This window comes from Pristiophorus japonicus, chromosome 6 (genome assembly GCF_044704955.1).
Source record: "Pristiophorus japonicus isolate sPriJap1 chromosome 6, sPriJap1.hap1, whole genome shotgun sequence".
Taxonomy (NCBI): domain Eukaryota; kingdom Metazoa; phylum Chordata; class Chondrichthyes; family Pristiophoridae; genus Pristiophorus; species Pristiophorus japonicus.
Window position 1 is genome coordinate 220114316 of NC_091982.1, and position 18651 is coordinate 220132966.

The 18651-nt window shown below is 52.3% G+C and overlaps 2 protein-coding genes across 2 annotated transcripts in view; one reads left to right on the forward strand and one right to left on the reverse strand.

Moving 5' to 3' along the window:
• Positions 1-18651, reverse strand: part of pik3cb (phosphatidylinositol-4,5-bisphosphate 3-kinase, catalytic subunit beta) — a 203438-nt gene that overhangs the window by 147774 nt on the left and 37013 nt on the right. The window lies entirely within an intron of this gene.
• On the forward strand, positions 10054-11700 carry LOC139266255 (uncharacterized). The gene has a single exon (XM_070884084.1). The coding sequence runs from the start codon at positions 10054-10056 to the stop codon at positions 11698-11700; it is 1647 nt and encodes a 548-aa protein (XP_070740185.1).

Genomic DNA, 18651 nt, shown 5'->3' on the forward strand with positions numbered 1-18651 from the left:
CTAATCCCGCAGCATGGAATCAGTTCTTAAATGACTGCACAGTTTGTGCCTGCACTACTCTGTCCATTCCATGTATTGATCACTCTGCATCACGAGATTCCATGCATTGATCACTTTTTGTATTCAGAAGAATTTCCCGTTAACAGGCCTAAAACTGTCTTTTACCAGTTTGAACTACTCTCACAATTTAATATACAATTTATTGTTTCCATGCCCTTAACCATCTTGTATATCTTGAGAAAATCACTTCGCAGATGCCCCCTTTCAAGACTGAAAAGGCTAAGCGCAAGCCAGAGCTTTTTGGTGCCGTCTAAAGCAGGTAGTCATAAAAGTCATAAAAGAAAAGATAAGTTCATTATTACACACGAGTTATTCATCAACAGGCCATAGAGATCACAAACTGGATGGAATCCATGGCATGTGCTGTTGCTAACTGCAACCATAATGGATTAATGATCAAAGAATGCATTTCTTTTCAAATCGTCTTTGAAGGTATTACATTAAAGCTGTTCAAGTGGATCCACAGTCCCCATGATTATCAGCACCTTTTAAAATGCATGCATGCACGATTATAAAATAAAACTACTCTATGCATTTCTAATGCAAATGTACATGAGCCTTGAATTTGCTGTAGTAATTGTCAGCGCTCACCGTTAGTGCCAAGTAAAACTGACAGCAACCTCTGGCATCGACACATGCAGTTATGTGGAAATCTGGAAGTTGCTGTCAGAGATACCGTGTTCCTCCACAGGGTGTGCTGTTGCAGTCTTCGCCGATGCAATCTGCATAGAAATCACTGAAGGCATGATTTCATTACCCACTATTCTTGCACTAAAAACCAATTAAAATCTCAAGCCTTGTTCAATCAGGAGTAACTGAGCTTTTAACGGCGTAGTAAGAGATAATTACTGCTGAATAACCTCTCTGGCCCTGAAAAAATAATTTTACAAGTGTGGAATCTCATTCCCTCAGAAGAAAATTAAAATGTTGAAGATTATTTTTTACTAATTTTTTTTTTAAGTTTGTTTTTTTATTAAAGTTTTTCCCCTAATCCCATGTGTATGTCCCAATCTTTATTTTGTTTTCTGTACAAGTAATTCTGTACATCTTAAATGTAATTTATATTTCCTGCTTTTTACTTCCTGCTTTGCTGTCCGTGAGGATTCTTCAATTTGATTGGTTGATAAGCCTGCCTGCTGCCTGCCCTGTTCCTCGGTGCCTACAAAAGGCGCTGAATTCAAACTGATGTTGGAAAAGAGGTTTGTGCTCTAGAGCCCACTAAACTTTTGTGGACAGCTTTTTTCGCAGTTAGCGATGAGTACCGTTCCTTCGCCGCTGACCGCAAAATCCAGCACATTATATTTAGAGCTGTAATTTTGTCATGGCAATTATTTGGGAATACAGTCTACTCTTAACTCTTATAGTTAATTCATTCAAATTATTTGATCATTTAAATTTTTAACACTAGTTTCATACTTTCCTTTACTTACATTGCTTAATTCAAGTAGCTGGAGAATTCAATTTTTTCATATAAAACAACTTTCGGTTATCATGATGAGACCACATTGTGGATTAGTCAGTGCTGAAGTCAAAAGTCATAGTACTCGTATTAAAATCACTAACAGCTACATTACTAAGAGGTGTTTCTGTGATGTAGGGTCTCTTGGTCCCCAGTCCTGACTTATATAGGATTTACTCTTCATTCACGTCCAAGCACTACAGACCTTGCAGTGGATGTTTACATTGCATAGTGTTCAGCGCATATGGAGCTTCATATGTTGTTGTATTCTGGGGACTAATCAAAGCCGAACAGTTGGTGGGAAAAGAAGGGAAGGTGCAGGACGGGGCAGAGGTGAAGGGTGAAGCAGATGCACTGACACACTCAAAGTCCAGCAGCCCTGTCTGACCCTTTAAAGGGCTATTCTTTGGGCGGGGGGGGGGGGCATTGCTGCCACGATCAGAGCACAATCCAGAGGCCTCGACTTATATCCAGTGACATAAGTTCAAATCCCACCATGGCAGCTGGGAAATTTAAATTCAGTTAATTAAATAAATCTGGAAAGCTAGTATCAGTAATGGTAACCATGAAACTGTTGTTAAAAAAAACCATCTGGTTCACTAATGAACTTTAAAGGAAGGAAATCTGCTTCCTTACCCAGTCTGGACTTTGTGACTCCAGACCTGAAGCCATGAGACTTCATGGAGTCCAGAGTCAATGTTGGTTGACTCTTAACTGCCCTCTGAAATGGTCTAGCAAGCCACTCAGTTGTACACAACTGCTACGAACAACAAGAATAATAAAACCGGACGGACCACCCAGCGTCGACCTCGGCACCGGCTAAGGACACGACAATGGCACACCCAGCCCAGTCGACCCTGCAAAGTCCTTCGCCAACATCTGAGGACTTTTGCCAAAATTGCAAGAGCTGTCCCACAGACTAGTCAAGCAACAGCCTGACATAGTCATACTCACAGAATCATACCTTTCAGCCAATGTCCCAGATTCCTCCATCACCATCCCTGGGTTGGTCCTGTCCACACTGGTATACATTCGGGAGGGAGTGGCTTGGGAGTCCTCAAAATTGACTCCGGATCTCTTGAAGTCTCATGGCTTCAGGTCAAGCATGAGCAAGGAAACCTCCTGCTGATTACCACCTACTGCCTTCCCTCAGCTGATGAATCAGTACTTCATCATGTTGAACATCGCTTGGAAGAAGCACTGAGAGTAGCAATGGCACAGAATGTATTCTGGATGAGGGACTTCAATGTCCATCAGCAAGAGTGGCTCGGTAGCACAACTACTGACCGAGCCCTGAAGGACATAGCTGCCAGACTGGGCCTGCAGCAGGCGGTGAGGGAACCAACACGAGGGAAAAACCTACTTGACCTCGTCCTCACCAATCTACCTGTCGCAGATACATCTGTCCACGACAACATTGGTAGCAGCGACCACCACACAGTCATTGTGGAGCCAAAGTCCCATCTTCACACTGAGGGCAACACCCATCATGTTGTGTGGCACAACCACTGTGCTAAATGGGATAGATTCAGAACAGATCTAGCAGCTCAAAACTGGGCATCCATGATGTGCCATGAGCCATCAGCAACAGCAGAATTGTATTCCACCACAATCTATAACCTCATGGCCCAGCATATCCCTCACTCTACCAAGCCAGGGAACCAAACCTGATTCAATGAAGAGTGTAGAAGAGCATGTCAGGAGCAGCACCAGGCATATCCGAAAATGAGGTGCCAATCTGGGGAAGCTGCAACACAAGACTCATCATCATCATTGTTATATATGTAAAATTGTATTTACTCTGTACAGCCACTAGAGGGCTCATCCCCTGGAGTCACAAGTATTCCATAATCCCTTGGGAGCCCAGGTATTTAAAGAGGCTTCACAGGTTGGAGAGGCACTCTGGAGACATGCAATAAAAGACTACGGTCACACTTTACTTTGACCTCAGTGTTCAGTTTGACTCGTTCTCCAAACGCAACAAACATCATCATCTAAAAAGTGGAAGCAGCATGCTATACACAAGACTAAGCGATCCCACAACCAACGGATCAGATTAAAGCTCTGTAGTCCTGCCACATCTAGTCGTGAATGGTGGTGGACCATTAAACAACTAACGGGAGGAGGAAGCTCCATGAGTATCCCCATCCTCAACAATGGCGGAGCCCGGCATGTGAGTGCAAAAGACAAGGCTGAAGCATTTACAACCATCTACAGTCAGAAGTGCCGAGTTGATGATTCATATCGGCCTCCTCCTGAGGTCCCCACCATCACAAAAAAACAAAGTCTTCAACCAATTTGATTCACTCCACGTGATAGCAAGAAATGGCTGAGTGCACTGGATACAGCAAAGGCTATGAACCCTGACAACATTCCGGCTGTTGTGCTGAAGATTTGTGCTCAAGAACTAGCCGGGCCTCTAGCAAAGCTGTTCCAGTACAGTTACAACACTGCATTTATCAGACAATGTGGGAAACTGCCTAATTACGTCCTGTCCACAAAACGCAGGACAAATCCAATCCAGTCAATTACAGCCTCATCAGTCTGCTCTCAATCATCAGCAAAGTGATGGAAGGTGTCATCAACAGGACTATCAAGCAGCATTTACTCACCAATGCCAATTTAGTTCTGCCAGGACCACTCTGCTCCAGACCACATTACAGGCAAACAAGGACAAAAGAGCTGAATTCCAGAGGTGAGGTGAGAGCGACTGTCCTTGACATCAAGGCCGTATTTGACCGAGTGTGGCATCAAGGAGCCCTAGTAAAACTGAAATCAATGGGAATCAGGGAGAAAACTCTCCATTGGCTGGAGTCATACCTGGCACAAAGGAAGATGGCTGTGGTGGTTGGAGGTCAATCATCACAGCCCCAGGACATCGCTGCAGGAGTTCCTCAGGGCAGTGTCCTAGGCCCAACCATCTTCAATTGCTTCATCAATGACCTTCATTCCATCATAAGGTTAGAAGTGGGGATGTTCACTGACTGCATAGTGTTCAGTGCCATCCGCAACTCCTCAGATAATGAAACTGTCCGTGCCCACATGCAGCAAGACCTGGACGACATTCAGGCTTGGGCTGATAAGTGGCAAGTAACATTCACGCCACACAAGTGCCAGGCAATGACTATCTCCAACGAGCAAGAGTCTAACCACCACCCCATGACATTCAATGGCATTACCATCGCTGAATCCCCCACCATCAACATCCTGAGAGTCACCATTGACCAGAACTTAACTGGACCAGCCACATAAATAGTGACAACAAGAGCAGGTCAGAGGCTGCGTATTCTGCAGGTGTCTCATCTCCAGACCCCCCAAAGCCTTTCCACCATCTACAAAGGATAGAATACTCTTCACTTGCCTGAATGAGTACAGCTCCAACAATACTCAAGAAGCTCGACACCCTCAGGAGAATGCAGTCCGCTTGATTGGCACCTGATCCACCACCTTAAACATTCACTCCCTCCATCACCGATGTACTGTGGTTGCAGTGTGTACCATCTACAAGATGCACTGCAGAAACTCGCCAAGGCTTCTTCGGCAGCACCTCCCAAATCTCTACCACCTAGAAAGACAAGGGCAGCAGGCGCAAGGGAACACCACCGCCTCCACGTTCCCCTCCAAGTCATACACCATCCTGACTTGGAAGTATATCGCTGTTCCTTCATCATCGCTGGGTCAAAATCCTGGAACTCCCTCCCTAACAGCACTGTGGCAGCACCTTCACCACACGGACTGCAGCGGTTCAAGAATGTGGCTCAAGGGCAATTAGGGATGGGCAATAAATGTTGGCCTTTCCAGTGACGCCCACATTCCATGAACGAATAAAAACAATAAAAACAGTGGCAAGAGCTGATGGTTTGGCCTTAAAATGCAGATATTGAGTTTTCTGCCTGGATTGCTGGAGGCAAATTATTTTCAGCTTCACATAATCACCTGCATTTTCACTGACCTTCCATGACATTTTCATTAAAAACACATTTAGGAGTACGGGATCTGCTGCCATCAGTGATAAGAACGTAAGAACATAAGAAATAGGAGCAGGAGTAGGCCATTTGGCCCCTCGAGCCTGCTCCACCATTCAATAAGATCATGGAAGATCTGATCATGGGCTCAGCTCCACTTCCCTGGCTACTCCCCATAACCATTTATTCCTTTATCACTCAAAAATCTGTCCATTTCCGCCTTAAATATATTCAATGACCCAGCTTCCACAGCTCTCTGGTCCAGAGAATTCCACAGATTTACAACCCTCAGAGAAATTCCTCTTCATCTCAGTTTTAAATGGGCGGCCCCTTATTCTGAAACTATACCCCCTAGTTCTAGATTCCCCCATGAGTGGAAACATCCTCTCTGCATCTACCTTGTCAAGCCCCCTCAATGGGCCCAAGTTTCCACAAGAAAAAAAACGGGCGCCCTTCCGAGCTGGGCGCCCGTTTTTCGCGCCTAAAACGGCGCCTAAAAAAATCCTCGGTAGTCTGCACCTACTTACAGGTCCTCTGGCCCTTGGCGCAGTCAGCACAAGCTGTGGGGGGGCGGAGCCAGGTCCCGGCGCTACAGTCGGCACGCAAGTGCAGTAGTTCCAGGCGCCGAACGGTGTGGGAGGGGCCCGAAGCACGCAGACCCTAGCCCTGGCCCAATGGCCTCACTGGGGCTCCTCCCACGGCCAGCTCCTGCTCCCCGCCTGACCAGACCCGACACTCGCTCCCCCCCCACCGACCAGACCCGACCTGACACCTGCTCCGACCCGACCCGAGACCCGAGACCCGCTCCCCGCCCCGACCCGAGACCCGCTCGCCCCCGACCCGACACCCGCTCCCCCCCGCCCCGCACCGACCCGACACCCGCTCCCTCCCCCCCCCGACTAACCCGACCCGCGCTCCTGTTCCCCGACCCGACACCCCCCCTCTCTCTCTCTCTCCCTCCCTCCCTCCCCCCTCCTCTCCCCTCTCTCCCTCCCCCCTCCTCTCCCCTCTCTCCCTCCCCCTCCCTCCCTCTCTCCCTCTCTCTCTCTCTCTCCCTCTCTCCCTCTCTCCCCCTCCCGCTCAGCGGCATGAACAGCTGCAGAATTCTCCCTGGCTGAAGCACTTTCACACAGGTAGGAAGATGGTTTATTTAATCTTTTCGTGGCTTATAAATGTTTATTCAGGTTGGATTTATTTGTATAATATTTGTAGAAGTATAAATAAGGATTTATTGTCGAATTTAATGAGTTCCCTCCCCCCCCCTCCCCCCCACCTCGTTCTGGACGCCTAATTTGTAACCTGCGCCTGATTTTTTAATGTGTAGAACAGGTTTTTTCAGTTCTACAAAAATCTTCACTGGCTCCATTCTACTTTAGTTTGGAGTACATTTTCACTGTGGAAACTTTCAAATCAGGCGTCAGTGGCCGGACACGCCCCCTTTTGAAGAAAAAATTCTGTTCTAAACTAGAACTGTTCGACCTGACTAGAACTGCAGAAAAAAAAATGTGGAGAATTGCGATTTCTAAAATAGTCCGTTCTCCACCAGTTGCTCCTAAAAATCAGGCGCGAATCATGTGGAAACTTGGGCCCATTATCTTATATGTCTCACTAAGATCACCTCTCATTCTTCTGAACTCCAATGAGTATAGGCCCAACCTGCTCCACTTTTCTTCATAAATCAACCCCTTCATCTCTGGAATCAACCGTGAACCTTCTCTGAACTGCCTCCAATCCAAGTATATCCCTCCTAAAATAAAGAGACCAAAACTGTAATTTTTCTCCATTTAAATAATAATTTGCATTTTTATATTTTCTGCCAAAGTGCATAACCTCACACTTTCCAACATTATATTCCATTTGTCAAATTTTTGCCCACTCACTTAGCCTGTCTATATCCCTTTGCAGATTTTTTGTGTCCTCCTCACAACTTGCTTTCCCACCCATCTTTGTATCATCAGCAAACTTGGCTGCATTACACTCGGTCCCTTCATCTAAATCATTAATATAGAGTGTAAATGGTTGAGGACCCAGCACCGATTCCTGTGGTACCCCACTAGTTACTGTTTGTCAACTGGAAAATGACCCATTTATCTCGACTCTCTGTTTTCTGTTAGTTAGCCAATCCTCTATCCATGCTAATATATTACCCCTAATCCCGAGAGCTCTTGTCTTGTGCAAATACACGACATCTACTGGTTCCCCCTTATCCACCCTGCTCATTACATCCTCAAAGAACTCCAGCAAATTTGTCAAACATGATTTCCCTTTCATAAAACCATGCTGACTGACTCTGCTTGACTAAATTATGCTTTTCCAAATGTCCTGCTACTGCTTCCTTAATAATGGATTCCAGCAATTTCCCCAACGACAGATGTTGGACTAACTGGTCTATAGTTTCCTACTTTCTGTCTGCCACCTTTTTTTTTTAAATAGGGCAGTTACATTTGTGGTTTTCCAATCCACTGGGACCTCCCCAGAATCCAGGGAATTTTGGTAGATTACACCAATGCATCCATTATCTTTGCAGCCACTTCTTTTAACACCCTAGGATGCAAACCATCAGGTCCAGGCGACTTGTCCACCTTTAGTCCCATTATTTTACTGAGTACTACTACTTTAGGCACTTCATAGCAGTGTTCGCAAACAAAATTTGACATTAAGCCACATAAGAAAATATTAGGACAGATGACCAAAGGCTTGGTCAAAGAGGTAGATTTTAAGGAGTGTCTTAAAGGATGAGACACAGGTAGAGAGAGAGGTTAAGGGAGGGAATTCCAGAGCTTAGGGTCTAGGCAGCTGAAGACACGGCTGTCAATGGTGGAATGAAATAAATTGAGGCTACACAAGAGGCCAGAGTTGGAGGAGTGCAGAGATCTAGGATGGTTGTAATGCTGGGAGGAGATTAAAGAGATAGGGATGGGCGAGGGCACCAACATTTAACAGGAGCTGACTTTTTAATGTTTTCTTGAGAAAACAGAGACCATGTTACAGAATAAAGCTGCGATGACTGCTGCCGACATGATGGGACAGAAATTAAGTGATGGGGTTAGGAAAACAAGAAGCAAAGTGATGATACAGGAGGGGAACACTTTAAAAAAATAAATAAAGAGATGTACTTGCAGAGGGGATGTGCAGGCCAGGTCTATATGCAGAGCAAGACACACTGTGAACTGAGCCTGAATGGAATGACCTTGGAATGCTCAAGCAACGTGCGCATACACACACCTAGGTTTTCTGCTCCAAGCATTAACAGCATAGTTCAAGTGGTTGGGAGCAGGAAAAGGGCAAAAGTTCTGCCCAGTGAACTCTGCCAGCTTTGTGCCATGGTGTAGTTTCCAGGGATTGGGTGCCCATCTGAAAAAGGCAGGCATTAATGTGGGGGCAGGTCTTACTGGCTTCCCCACCATGTCTCAAAATCTTGGAATGCAAGATGGCCAATGTAAAATGCACTCGAAAAGGACACATATTTTTCTCGCTGGCACATGTCATCAAATGTGACGGTTGCTAAAAGCATTTTTTTTTAAACTTTGCTGTTATTGAAGGCTGCCGGTCTCGGAGACATCAGCACCTAATACAGGTTGATACTGTTGGTACAGTACCGAGGAAATGCTGCATTGTCAGAGGTGCTTTCATTTTGATGAGATATTAAGAGGTCCTACCTGCCTGTTTGAGTGGTTCTGGTACATGTTAACGATCCCATGGAACCATATGAAGTCGTCCAGGAAATTCTCCAAATGTCTTCAGCAATTCTGCTACAATCTCAACTAACAGATTAACTGGTTATTCGTCTAAGTTGCTGTTTGTGGGACCGTGTAGTGTGAAGTTGGCTGCCATTTTACCCACATAACACTGTCTGCATTTCAAAACGTAATTCCTAGGATGTGAGGTGTTTTTTGATGTCCTCGGGGATAGGATAAGGCATTACAAAAAATGAAAATTCTTCTTTTCCTTATTGCAATCACTTTTTGTAGTTTTATTAGTTCAACAAACATTTGTTCTATCATTCCAGAGTTTCTGGCAAATGATTTTTGTTTTAATGTACCCTGTATAATAAGCTCCCTCCATTTTGACTTGTGGGGGGAGGGGTAGCGTACATTATACATGAAGAGTTTAGCAGATTATGTAGATTAAGAATCGGAGACCAGACATCAAATATCCCTTGCAATATATGACAAAACAATTTCAATTCTTCAGGATTTAATTCTTCACTCCATGAAGGAAATCACACACATGAACTGCTCAACTTTGTGCTGAACAGTTTGAATTCCAACACTGGTTTTGAGGTAGAGCAAACTATAGATAATATCTTCATTCGCTGCATTTTTGTGATATGAAAACATTTACTGCCTCCTTAACCACCCTGAAGAAAGACTAGGCATCCAAACTGCTTAGCCTGACGACACACTGGTACAGGTACAACGTCCAGAATCCGGCTGTCCGAAAACCAGAATTGTCTGAAAACCGGACATTTTTGAGGCAGCCAAGATGGCGACATCGGGCGGCAAGAGACGAGGAAACCGGTAAAAACCCATAAAAGACACAGCACCAGTGGAGCCGCGGGCGGCGAGGATGGGCGGGAATCGGCAGAGAATCAGCGAGGAGCAGAGGATCGGCGGAGAATCGGCGAGGAGCGGACGATCGGCGGAAAATCATAGGAGAATCGGCGGGGAGTGGACGATCGGCGGGGAGTGGACGATCGGCGGGGAGCGGACGATCGGCGAGGAGTGGACGATCGGCGAGGAGTGGACGATCGGCGGGGAACGGACGATCGGCGAGGAGTGGACGATCGGCGGGGAGTGGACGATCGGCGAGGAGTGGACGATCGGCGGGGAGCGGGGAATGGACAATCGGCAGGGAGCGGGGAGTGGACGATCGGCAGGGAGCGGGGAGTGGACAATCGGCAGGGAGCGGGGAGTGGACGATCGGCGGGGAGCGGGGAGTGGACGATCGGCGGGGAGCGGGGAGTGGACAATCGGCAGGGAGCGGGGAGTGGACGATCGGCGGGGAGCGGACGATCGGCGGGGAGTGGACGATCGGCGGGGAGTGGACGATCGGCGGGGAGTGGACTATCGGCGAGGAGCGGGGAGTGGACAATCGGTAGGGAGCGGGGAGTGGACGATCGGCGGGGAGTGGACTATCGGCGGGGAGCGGGGAGTGGACGATCGGCGGGGAGCGGGGAGTGGACGATTGGCGGGGAGCGGGGAGTGGACGATCGGCGGGGAGCGGGGAGTGGACGATCGGCGGGGAGTGGACTATCGGCGGGGAGCGGGGAGTGGACAATCGGCAGGGAGCGGGGAGTGGACGATCGGCGGGGAGCGGACGATCGGCGGGGAGTGGACGATCGGCGGGGAGCAGGGAGTGGACGATCGGCAGGGAGTGGACGATCGGCGGGGAGCAGGGAGTGGACGATCGGCGGGGAGCGGACGATCGGCGGGGAGCGGACGATCGGCGGGGAGCGGACGATCGGCGGGGAGTGGACGATCGGCGGGGAGCGGGGAGTGGACGATCGGCGGGGAGCAGGGAGTGGACGATCGGCAGGGAGCGGATGATCGGCGGGGAGTGGACGATCGGCGGGGAGTGGACGATCGGCGGGGAGCAGGGAGTGGACGATCGGCAGGGAGTGGACGATCGGCGGGGAGCGGGGAGCGGACGATCGGCGGGGAGCGGACGATCGGCGGGGAGTGGACGATCGGCGGGGAGTGGACGATCGGCGGGGAGCAGGGAGTGGACGATCGGCAGGGAGTGGACGATCGGCGGGGAGCGGGGAGTGGACGATCGGCGGGGAGCGGACGATCGGCGGGGAGTGGACGATCGGCAGGGAGCGGGGAGTGGACGATCAGCGGGGAGCGGACGATCGGCGGGGAATGGACGATCGGCGGGGAGTGGACGATCGGCAGGGAGTGGACGATCGGCGGGGAGTGGACGATCGGCAGGGAGCGGGGAGTGGACGATCAGCGGGGAGCGGACGATCGGCGGGGAATGGACGATCGGCGGGGAGTGGACGATCGGCGGGGAGCGGGGAGTGGACGATCGGCGGGGAGCGGGGAGTGGACGATCGGCGGGGAGTGGACGATCGGCGGGGAGTGGACGATCGGCGGGGAATGGACGATCGGCGGGGAATGGACGATCGGCGGGGAGTGGACGATCGGCGGGGAGCGGGGAGTGGACGATCGGCAGGGAGCGGGGAGTGGACAATCGGCGGGGAGTGGGGAGTGAACGATCGACGGGGAGCGGGGAGTGGACAATCGGCAGGGAGCGGGGAGCGGACGATCGGCGGGGAGTGGACGATCGTCGGAGTGGACGATCGGTGGGGAGTGGACAATCGGCGGGGAGCGGGGAGTGGACGATCGGCGGGAAGTGGACGATCGGCAGGGAGTGAACGATCGGCGGGGAGTGGACGATCGTCGGAGTGGACGATCGGTGGGGAGTGGACGATCGTCGGAGTGGACGATCGGTGGGGAGTGGACAATCGGCGGGGAGCGGGGAGTGGACGATCGGCGGGAAGTGGACGATCGGCAGGGAGTGAACGATCGGCGGGGAGTGGACGATCGTCGGAGTGGACGATCGGTGGGGAGTGGACAATCGGCGGGGAGCGGGGAGTGGACGATCGGCGGGGAGCGGACGATCGGCGGGGAGCGGGGAGTGGACGATCGGCGGGGAGCGGACGATCGGCGGGGAGCGGGGAGTGGACGGTCGGCGGGGAGCGGACGATCGGCGGGGAGTGGACGATCGGCGGGGAGCGGGGAGAGGACGATCGGCGGGGAGAGGACGATCGGCGGGGAGCGGGGAGTGGACGATCGGCGGGGAGCGGGGAGTGGACGATCGGCGGGGAGCGGGGAGCGGACGATCGGCGGGGAGTGGACGATCGGCGGGGAATGGACGATCGGCGGGGAATGGACGATCGGCGGGGAGCGGACGATCGGCGGGGAGCGGGGAGCGGACGATCGGCGGGGAGCGGGGAGTGGACGATCGGCGGGGAGCGGGGAGTGGACGATCGGCGGGGAGCGGGGAGCGGACGATCGGCGGGGAGCGGACGATCGGCGGGGAGCGGGGAGAGGACGATCGGCGGGGAGCGGGGAGTGGACGATCGGCGGGGAGCGGGGAGCGGACGATCGGCGGGGAGCGGACGATCGGCGGGGAGCGGGGAATGGACGATCGGCGGGGAGCGGGGAGTGGACGATCGGCGGGGAGCGGGGAGCGGACGATCGGCGGGGAACGGACGATCGGCGGGGAGCGGACGATCGGCGGGGAGCGGACGATCGGCGGGGAGCGGACGATCGGCGGGGAGCGGGGAGTGGACGATCGGCGGGGAGTGGACGATCGGCGGGGAGCGGACGATCGGCGGGGAGCGGACGATCGGCGGGGAGCGGACGATCGGCGGGGAGCGGGGAGTGGACGATCGGCGGGGAGCGGACGATCGGCGGGGAGCGGGGAGTGGACGATCGACGGGGAGCGGGGAGCGGACGATCGGCGGGGAGCGGACGATCGGCGGGGAGGGGACGATCGGCGGGGAGCGGGGAGCGGACGATCGGCGGGGAGCGGACGATCGGCGGGGAGCGGGGAGTGGACGATCGACGGGGAGCGGACGATCGGCGGGGAGCGGGGAGTGGACGATCGGCGGGGAGCGGGGAGTGGACGATCGGCGGGGAGCGGGGAGCGGACGATCGGCGGGGAGCGGACGATCGGCGGGGAGCGGGGAGTGGACGATCGGCGGGGAGCGGGGAGTGGACGATCGGCGGGGAGCGGGGAGTGGACGATCGGCGGGGAGCGGACGATCGGCGGGGAGCGGGGAGTGGACGATCGACGGGGAGCGGGGAGCGGACGATCGGCGGGGAGCGGGGAATGGACGATCGGCGGGGAGGGGACGATCGTCGGGGAGCGGGGAGTGGACGATCGGCGGGGAGTGGACGATCGGCGGGGAGCGGACGATCGGCGGGGAGCGGGGAGTGGACGATCGACGGGGAGCGGGGAGCGGACGATCGGCGGGGAGCGGACGATCGGCGGGGAGGGGACGATCGGCGGGGAGCGGGGAGTGGACGATCGACGGGGAGCGGGGAGCGGACGATCGGCGGGGAGCGGGGAGTGGACGATCGACGGGGAGCGGGGAGCGGACGATCGGCGGGGAGCGGGGAGTGGACGATCGACGGGGAGTGGACGATCGGCGGGGAGCGGGGAGTGGACGATCGGCGGGGAGCGGACGATCGGCGGGGAGCGGGGAGTGGACGATCGACGGGGAGCGGGGAGCGGACGATCGGCGGGGAGCGGACGATCGGCGGGGAGGGGACGATCGGCGGGGAGCGGGGAGTGGACGATCGGCGGGGAGTGGACGATCGGCGGGGAGCGGGGAGTGGACGATCGGCGGGGAGCGGACGATCGGCGGGGAGCGGGGAGTGGACGATCGACGGGGAGCGGGGAGTGGACGATCGGCGGGGAGCGGGGAGTGGACGATCGGCGGGGAGCGGGGAGCACCAATAGCGAGGTCCGAAATCGGGCAAAATCTGAAAACCGGCACAGTATTGATGTTGCCGGATTTCGGACAAGAACATCAATATGTCTGAAATCTGGCAAAATCCAAAAACCAGCAAGGTCTCGGTCCCGAGGTTGGCGGATTTCAGATGTTGTATATACTGCATCATATAGCATTCCAAAAACCATCTTTGGTGACATTCCATTAAATGGTCTCAGCCACAGACACTTCCTGTGAAACAAGATCAAAAAAGAGAGGAGGTAGGCACTAACAGCATTTCCATTTTTGTGACTACAACTGCATAAGAGTAGATTTCATCTGTTTCACAGTGATAATTTCATTTTTACGGAACATCTGCAGGGTATTGTGTGTAGCTGGTGCATGAAAAGACATTCTGAAATAAACCTTTACCACAGTAAGATCATCACTTGCTTCCTGTAACTGGAATTATCAGACTGGTCAGAGTGTGATAAGTGGTAGAAAGGGTGGAGAGATATCGATGCACCACTTATTCCATTCTGATGGGGAGCTGGAAGTGAGCAAAACTCCCGAGAGCATTTATCAGTTCCTTCACAAATAGCGATACTAGGACTACCTGAAATATAACTGGCAGTTGGGAATTTCATTTCTCAGCTACTTTTAAAGTGAATGATACTGCAAGATTCAAAATTAAGAAGCCACCTTTCTTTCAAGCAGCAAACATGCTGGCTGATATGTGAAGGCAAGAAAGTCTTGGCATAAAGAACAATACAGATAGAGGAAGGAAACCTGGGGCTAATTAAAGCTGCAACAATCTAGTCGAGCAAGATAATGGCTTTGTGGTGGAAGGCAGACCAAGAAAAACCTTTGAATTTCAGAATAGGCCAGTTTAGTTTGAACTCTCGAATACCAAGGTAGATTTAGTAAACCTCCATGTGGGGAAAGGCTGTTGCACTCTTAAAATAAACAGATGGTTTGAGGATTTTTACAGAAACCCAGCAAAACAAAACAATATGCTCCATTTATAGTTACTATTATCCTACGACAACATCCATTACTCAGTACATGATGTTAACAAATTTCAACTTGTGAAGCTTATGCATCTTGCTCAGATGGCCGAGCAGCTTAAACTACTTTAGCCCTTAAAGACAGCAGGCTGGCATTTGTTTGTTACTACAGCAAATCATTTAGGTGATATTCAACATCCATTCATAAGATTACACGGTATGGCTTACTCAGTGGTGCTAATGCCCCACCTCTCCCTAAACAGTGCTTCTTAGGAGACCTGCAGTTTCACGACTGTCATCATCATCATCATCATAGGCGGTCCCTCGAACGAGGATGACTTGCTTCCACATGAGTTCACAGATGTTTCAATGAAGGACCCGATGTTCCAGTCCGGAACTCCAATTGAAGAGTGGAAGATGTCTGTGCGTGGATTTTTTTTTTTTAACGTGTGGTGACCGTTGCACATCAGCCACCACACGGGCTTGACAGAGCTAGGCCTTTATCCAGTAGTAAGGGTTAACCAGGACGACTGGCGACCTGTTCTGCTGCACAGACCTAGAGTGCACACATATCGTAGTGTGGGCTGGCCTGTGCTGCCCCTGGGCCCTCGGCTCTTCTAGGCCCCGTACCCTCATTTGCCGCAACTCCGCCACGATCTCTCGTCGCTCCTCCGCCACAAAACACTCGCCGCATCTTCGCCACGATCACCCACCGCACCTCCACACCAAACATTCGTCGAACCTCCTCCACGATCACCCACCAAATCTCAGCCACATCCCTTTCCGCTCCTCTGCTTTACCAGAGCCCCGCCGATGCTCCCACCCACGCTCCTTGGTGCTGATGACGTCACCCAGCTCGAAGCCGGACACAATTACGGACTTACACCAAAGAAATCATTCCGGTGCTAGGCAGTGCAATGTTGGCTGTCACATACAATGGGTTAGTGAATCGGCTAACACTCTGGATTGTCCCGGGCAATGGTCCCGCACTGTTGGGGAGGAGCTGGTTAGCCGAGGTGAACTGGAAATGGGGGGATGTTCACGCAATGTCCTCGGTGGAGCGAAGTTCGTGCTCACAAGTCCAACAACAATTCGATTCACTATTCCAACCTGGCGTCGGGACTTTCAAAGGCACCCCGGATGCCAGGCCAGTGCACCACAAAGGCAGAGCGGTGCCATATGTGATGCGGGAAAAGACCGAGAGCGAATTGGACCGGCTGTTGAGAGAGGGTATCATCTCGCCTGTTGAATTCAGTGACTGGGCGAGCCCCATCATTCCCGTCCTAAAATCGGATGGCTCTGTCAGGATCTGTGGGGACTACAAGGCCTCCATCAATCGGGTGTCCCTACAAGATCAATACCCGCTCCCGAGAGCAGAGGACCTCTTCGCCACGCTGGTAGGCAGCAAGCTGTTCACCAAGTTAGACCTCACTTCAGCATATATGACCCAGGAACTGGCCGATGAATCTAAACTACTGACCACCATCACCACGCAAAAGGGACTGTTCATTTATAACAGGTGCCCATTTGGCATTCAATCAGCAGCCGTAATTTTTCAATGAAACATGGAAAGCCTGCTTAAATCCATTCCTGGAACGATCGTATTCCAGGACGACATCCTCATCACGGGCCGAGACACCGAGGAACACCTCCACAACCTGGAGGAGGTGCTACGCCAACTGAACCAGGTAGGCCTGCGACTCAAGAAATCTAAATGTGTGTTCTTAGCTCCTGAGGTTGAATTTCTGGGCAGGAGGGCTGCTGCAGATGGGATTCGGCCCACCGAGTCCAAAAAAGAAGCGATTCGACGAGCACCCAGGCCCTGCAACACATCGGAGTTGCGTTCATTCCTGGGACTGTTGAACTATTTTTGAAACTTTCTGCCGAACTTGAGCACGTTGTTGGAGCCACTACACGTGCTCCTGCGTAAGGGTTGCGAATGGTTTTGGGGTGGGCTATCAGGAACGGGCTTTTGATCGGGCACGAAACCTACTTTGTTCAAACAAGTTGTTGGCCCTGTTCGACCCGTGTAAAAAATTGGTTCCGAAATGTGATGCATCGTCCTATGGGGTTGGGTGCGTGTTGCAGCAGGGCAATGCTGAGGGTCAACTACAACCTGTGGCTTATGCCTCCAGGTCGCTCTCAAGCAGAACGGGGATATGGGATGGTTGAGAAGGAAGCACTTGCATGTGTCTAAGTTGTAAAAAAAAATGCATCAGTACCTCTTTGGTAGGAAGTTTGAATTAGAGACGGACCACAAGCCATTAACATCCTTGTTGTCAGACAGCAAGGCTATCAATGCCAACGCATCAGCTCGCATACAGCGATGGGCTCTAACGCTGGCTGCTTATGACTACTCCTTCTGGCACTGGCCCAGCACTGAAAATTGCGCTGACACGCTCAGCATGCTTCCACTGGCCACCACTGAGGGGGCAGCGGAGCAAAGCGCCAAGATGGTCATGGCTGTCGATGCCTTTGACAGCGCAGGCTCCCCCATCACAGCCCGCCTGATCAAAATCTGGACAAACAGAGATCCCCTCCTATCCCTGATTAAGAAATGTGTCTTGACTGGGGATTGGGCACGCGCACACGGAGCATGCCCTGAGGAGGTCAGACCGTTCCACAGACGGATGGATGAGCTCTCCATCCAAGTCGACTGCCTTCTATGGGGCAGCCGGGTAGTTATGCCCCAGAAGGGCAGGGAGGCATTCATCAGGGAACTCTACAGTGAGCACTCAGGCATTGTGCTGATGAAGGCCATTGCCCGGTCACACATTTGGTGGCCTGGAATTGATTCAGACCTGGAACACTGTGTTCACAAGTGCATGACGTGTGCCCAGCTGGGTAATGCCCCCAGGGAGGCCCCGCTCAGCCGTGGTCCTGGCCCACCAGGCCATGGTCACGCATTCATGTTGACTACGCGGGCCTGTTCATGGGTAAGATGTTCCTTATGATGGTAGATGCGTACTCGAAATGGATCGAGTGCATCATTCTGAATTCATACACATCATCCACCACCATGGAAAGCCTACATGCGATCTTTGCAACCCATGGCTTGCCGGACATCCTGGTTAGCAATAATGGCCCAGGTTTCACAAGCTACGAATTCCGAGAGTTTATGCCGTTCAAGCCAGCCTCCAATGGCCAGGCGGAATGTGCGGTCGAAATCATTTAGCAAGATACGCTCAGGATTCAAGGACCCTCCCTACAATGCCGCCTATCGCGTCTCCTGCTGGCCTATAGATCCCGCCTGCACTCGCTCACGGGGGTCCCGCCCGCAGAGCTACTAATGAAACGGACACTCAAAACTCGGTTGTCCCTCATTCACCCAGTCCTGACCGACAAAACGAGTACCATGACCGTAATTCGAGGGGGAGATGTATAGAAATAAAGGATCCTGTATTCGTCCTCAATCACGCCATGGGCCCAAATGGCTTGAGGGCACTGTAATTGACAAAGAGGGGAATAGGATCATCGTGGTAAAACTCAACAATGGTCAGATATGCCGTAAGCATCTGGACCAAGTAAAAAAATGTTCAGCATCGACACAGAGGAACCTGAAGAAGACCATGAGATGGAGCTCACAACACCGCCAGTGAACGAGCAACAAGAGCAATCAGAAGAATGCACAGTCCCTGCGGTCAGCCCGGAATCACCACAGGTGACAGACACTCACGTCAGTGTCCAACAACCAGAGCCCCAACTGCGGCGCTC

Coding starts and splice junctions, on each gene's coding strand:
- LOC139266255 (XM_070884084.1), top strand. CDS start 10,054: ATGGGCGGGAATCGGCAGAGAATCAGCGAGGAGCAGAGGATCGGCGGA.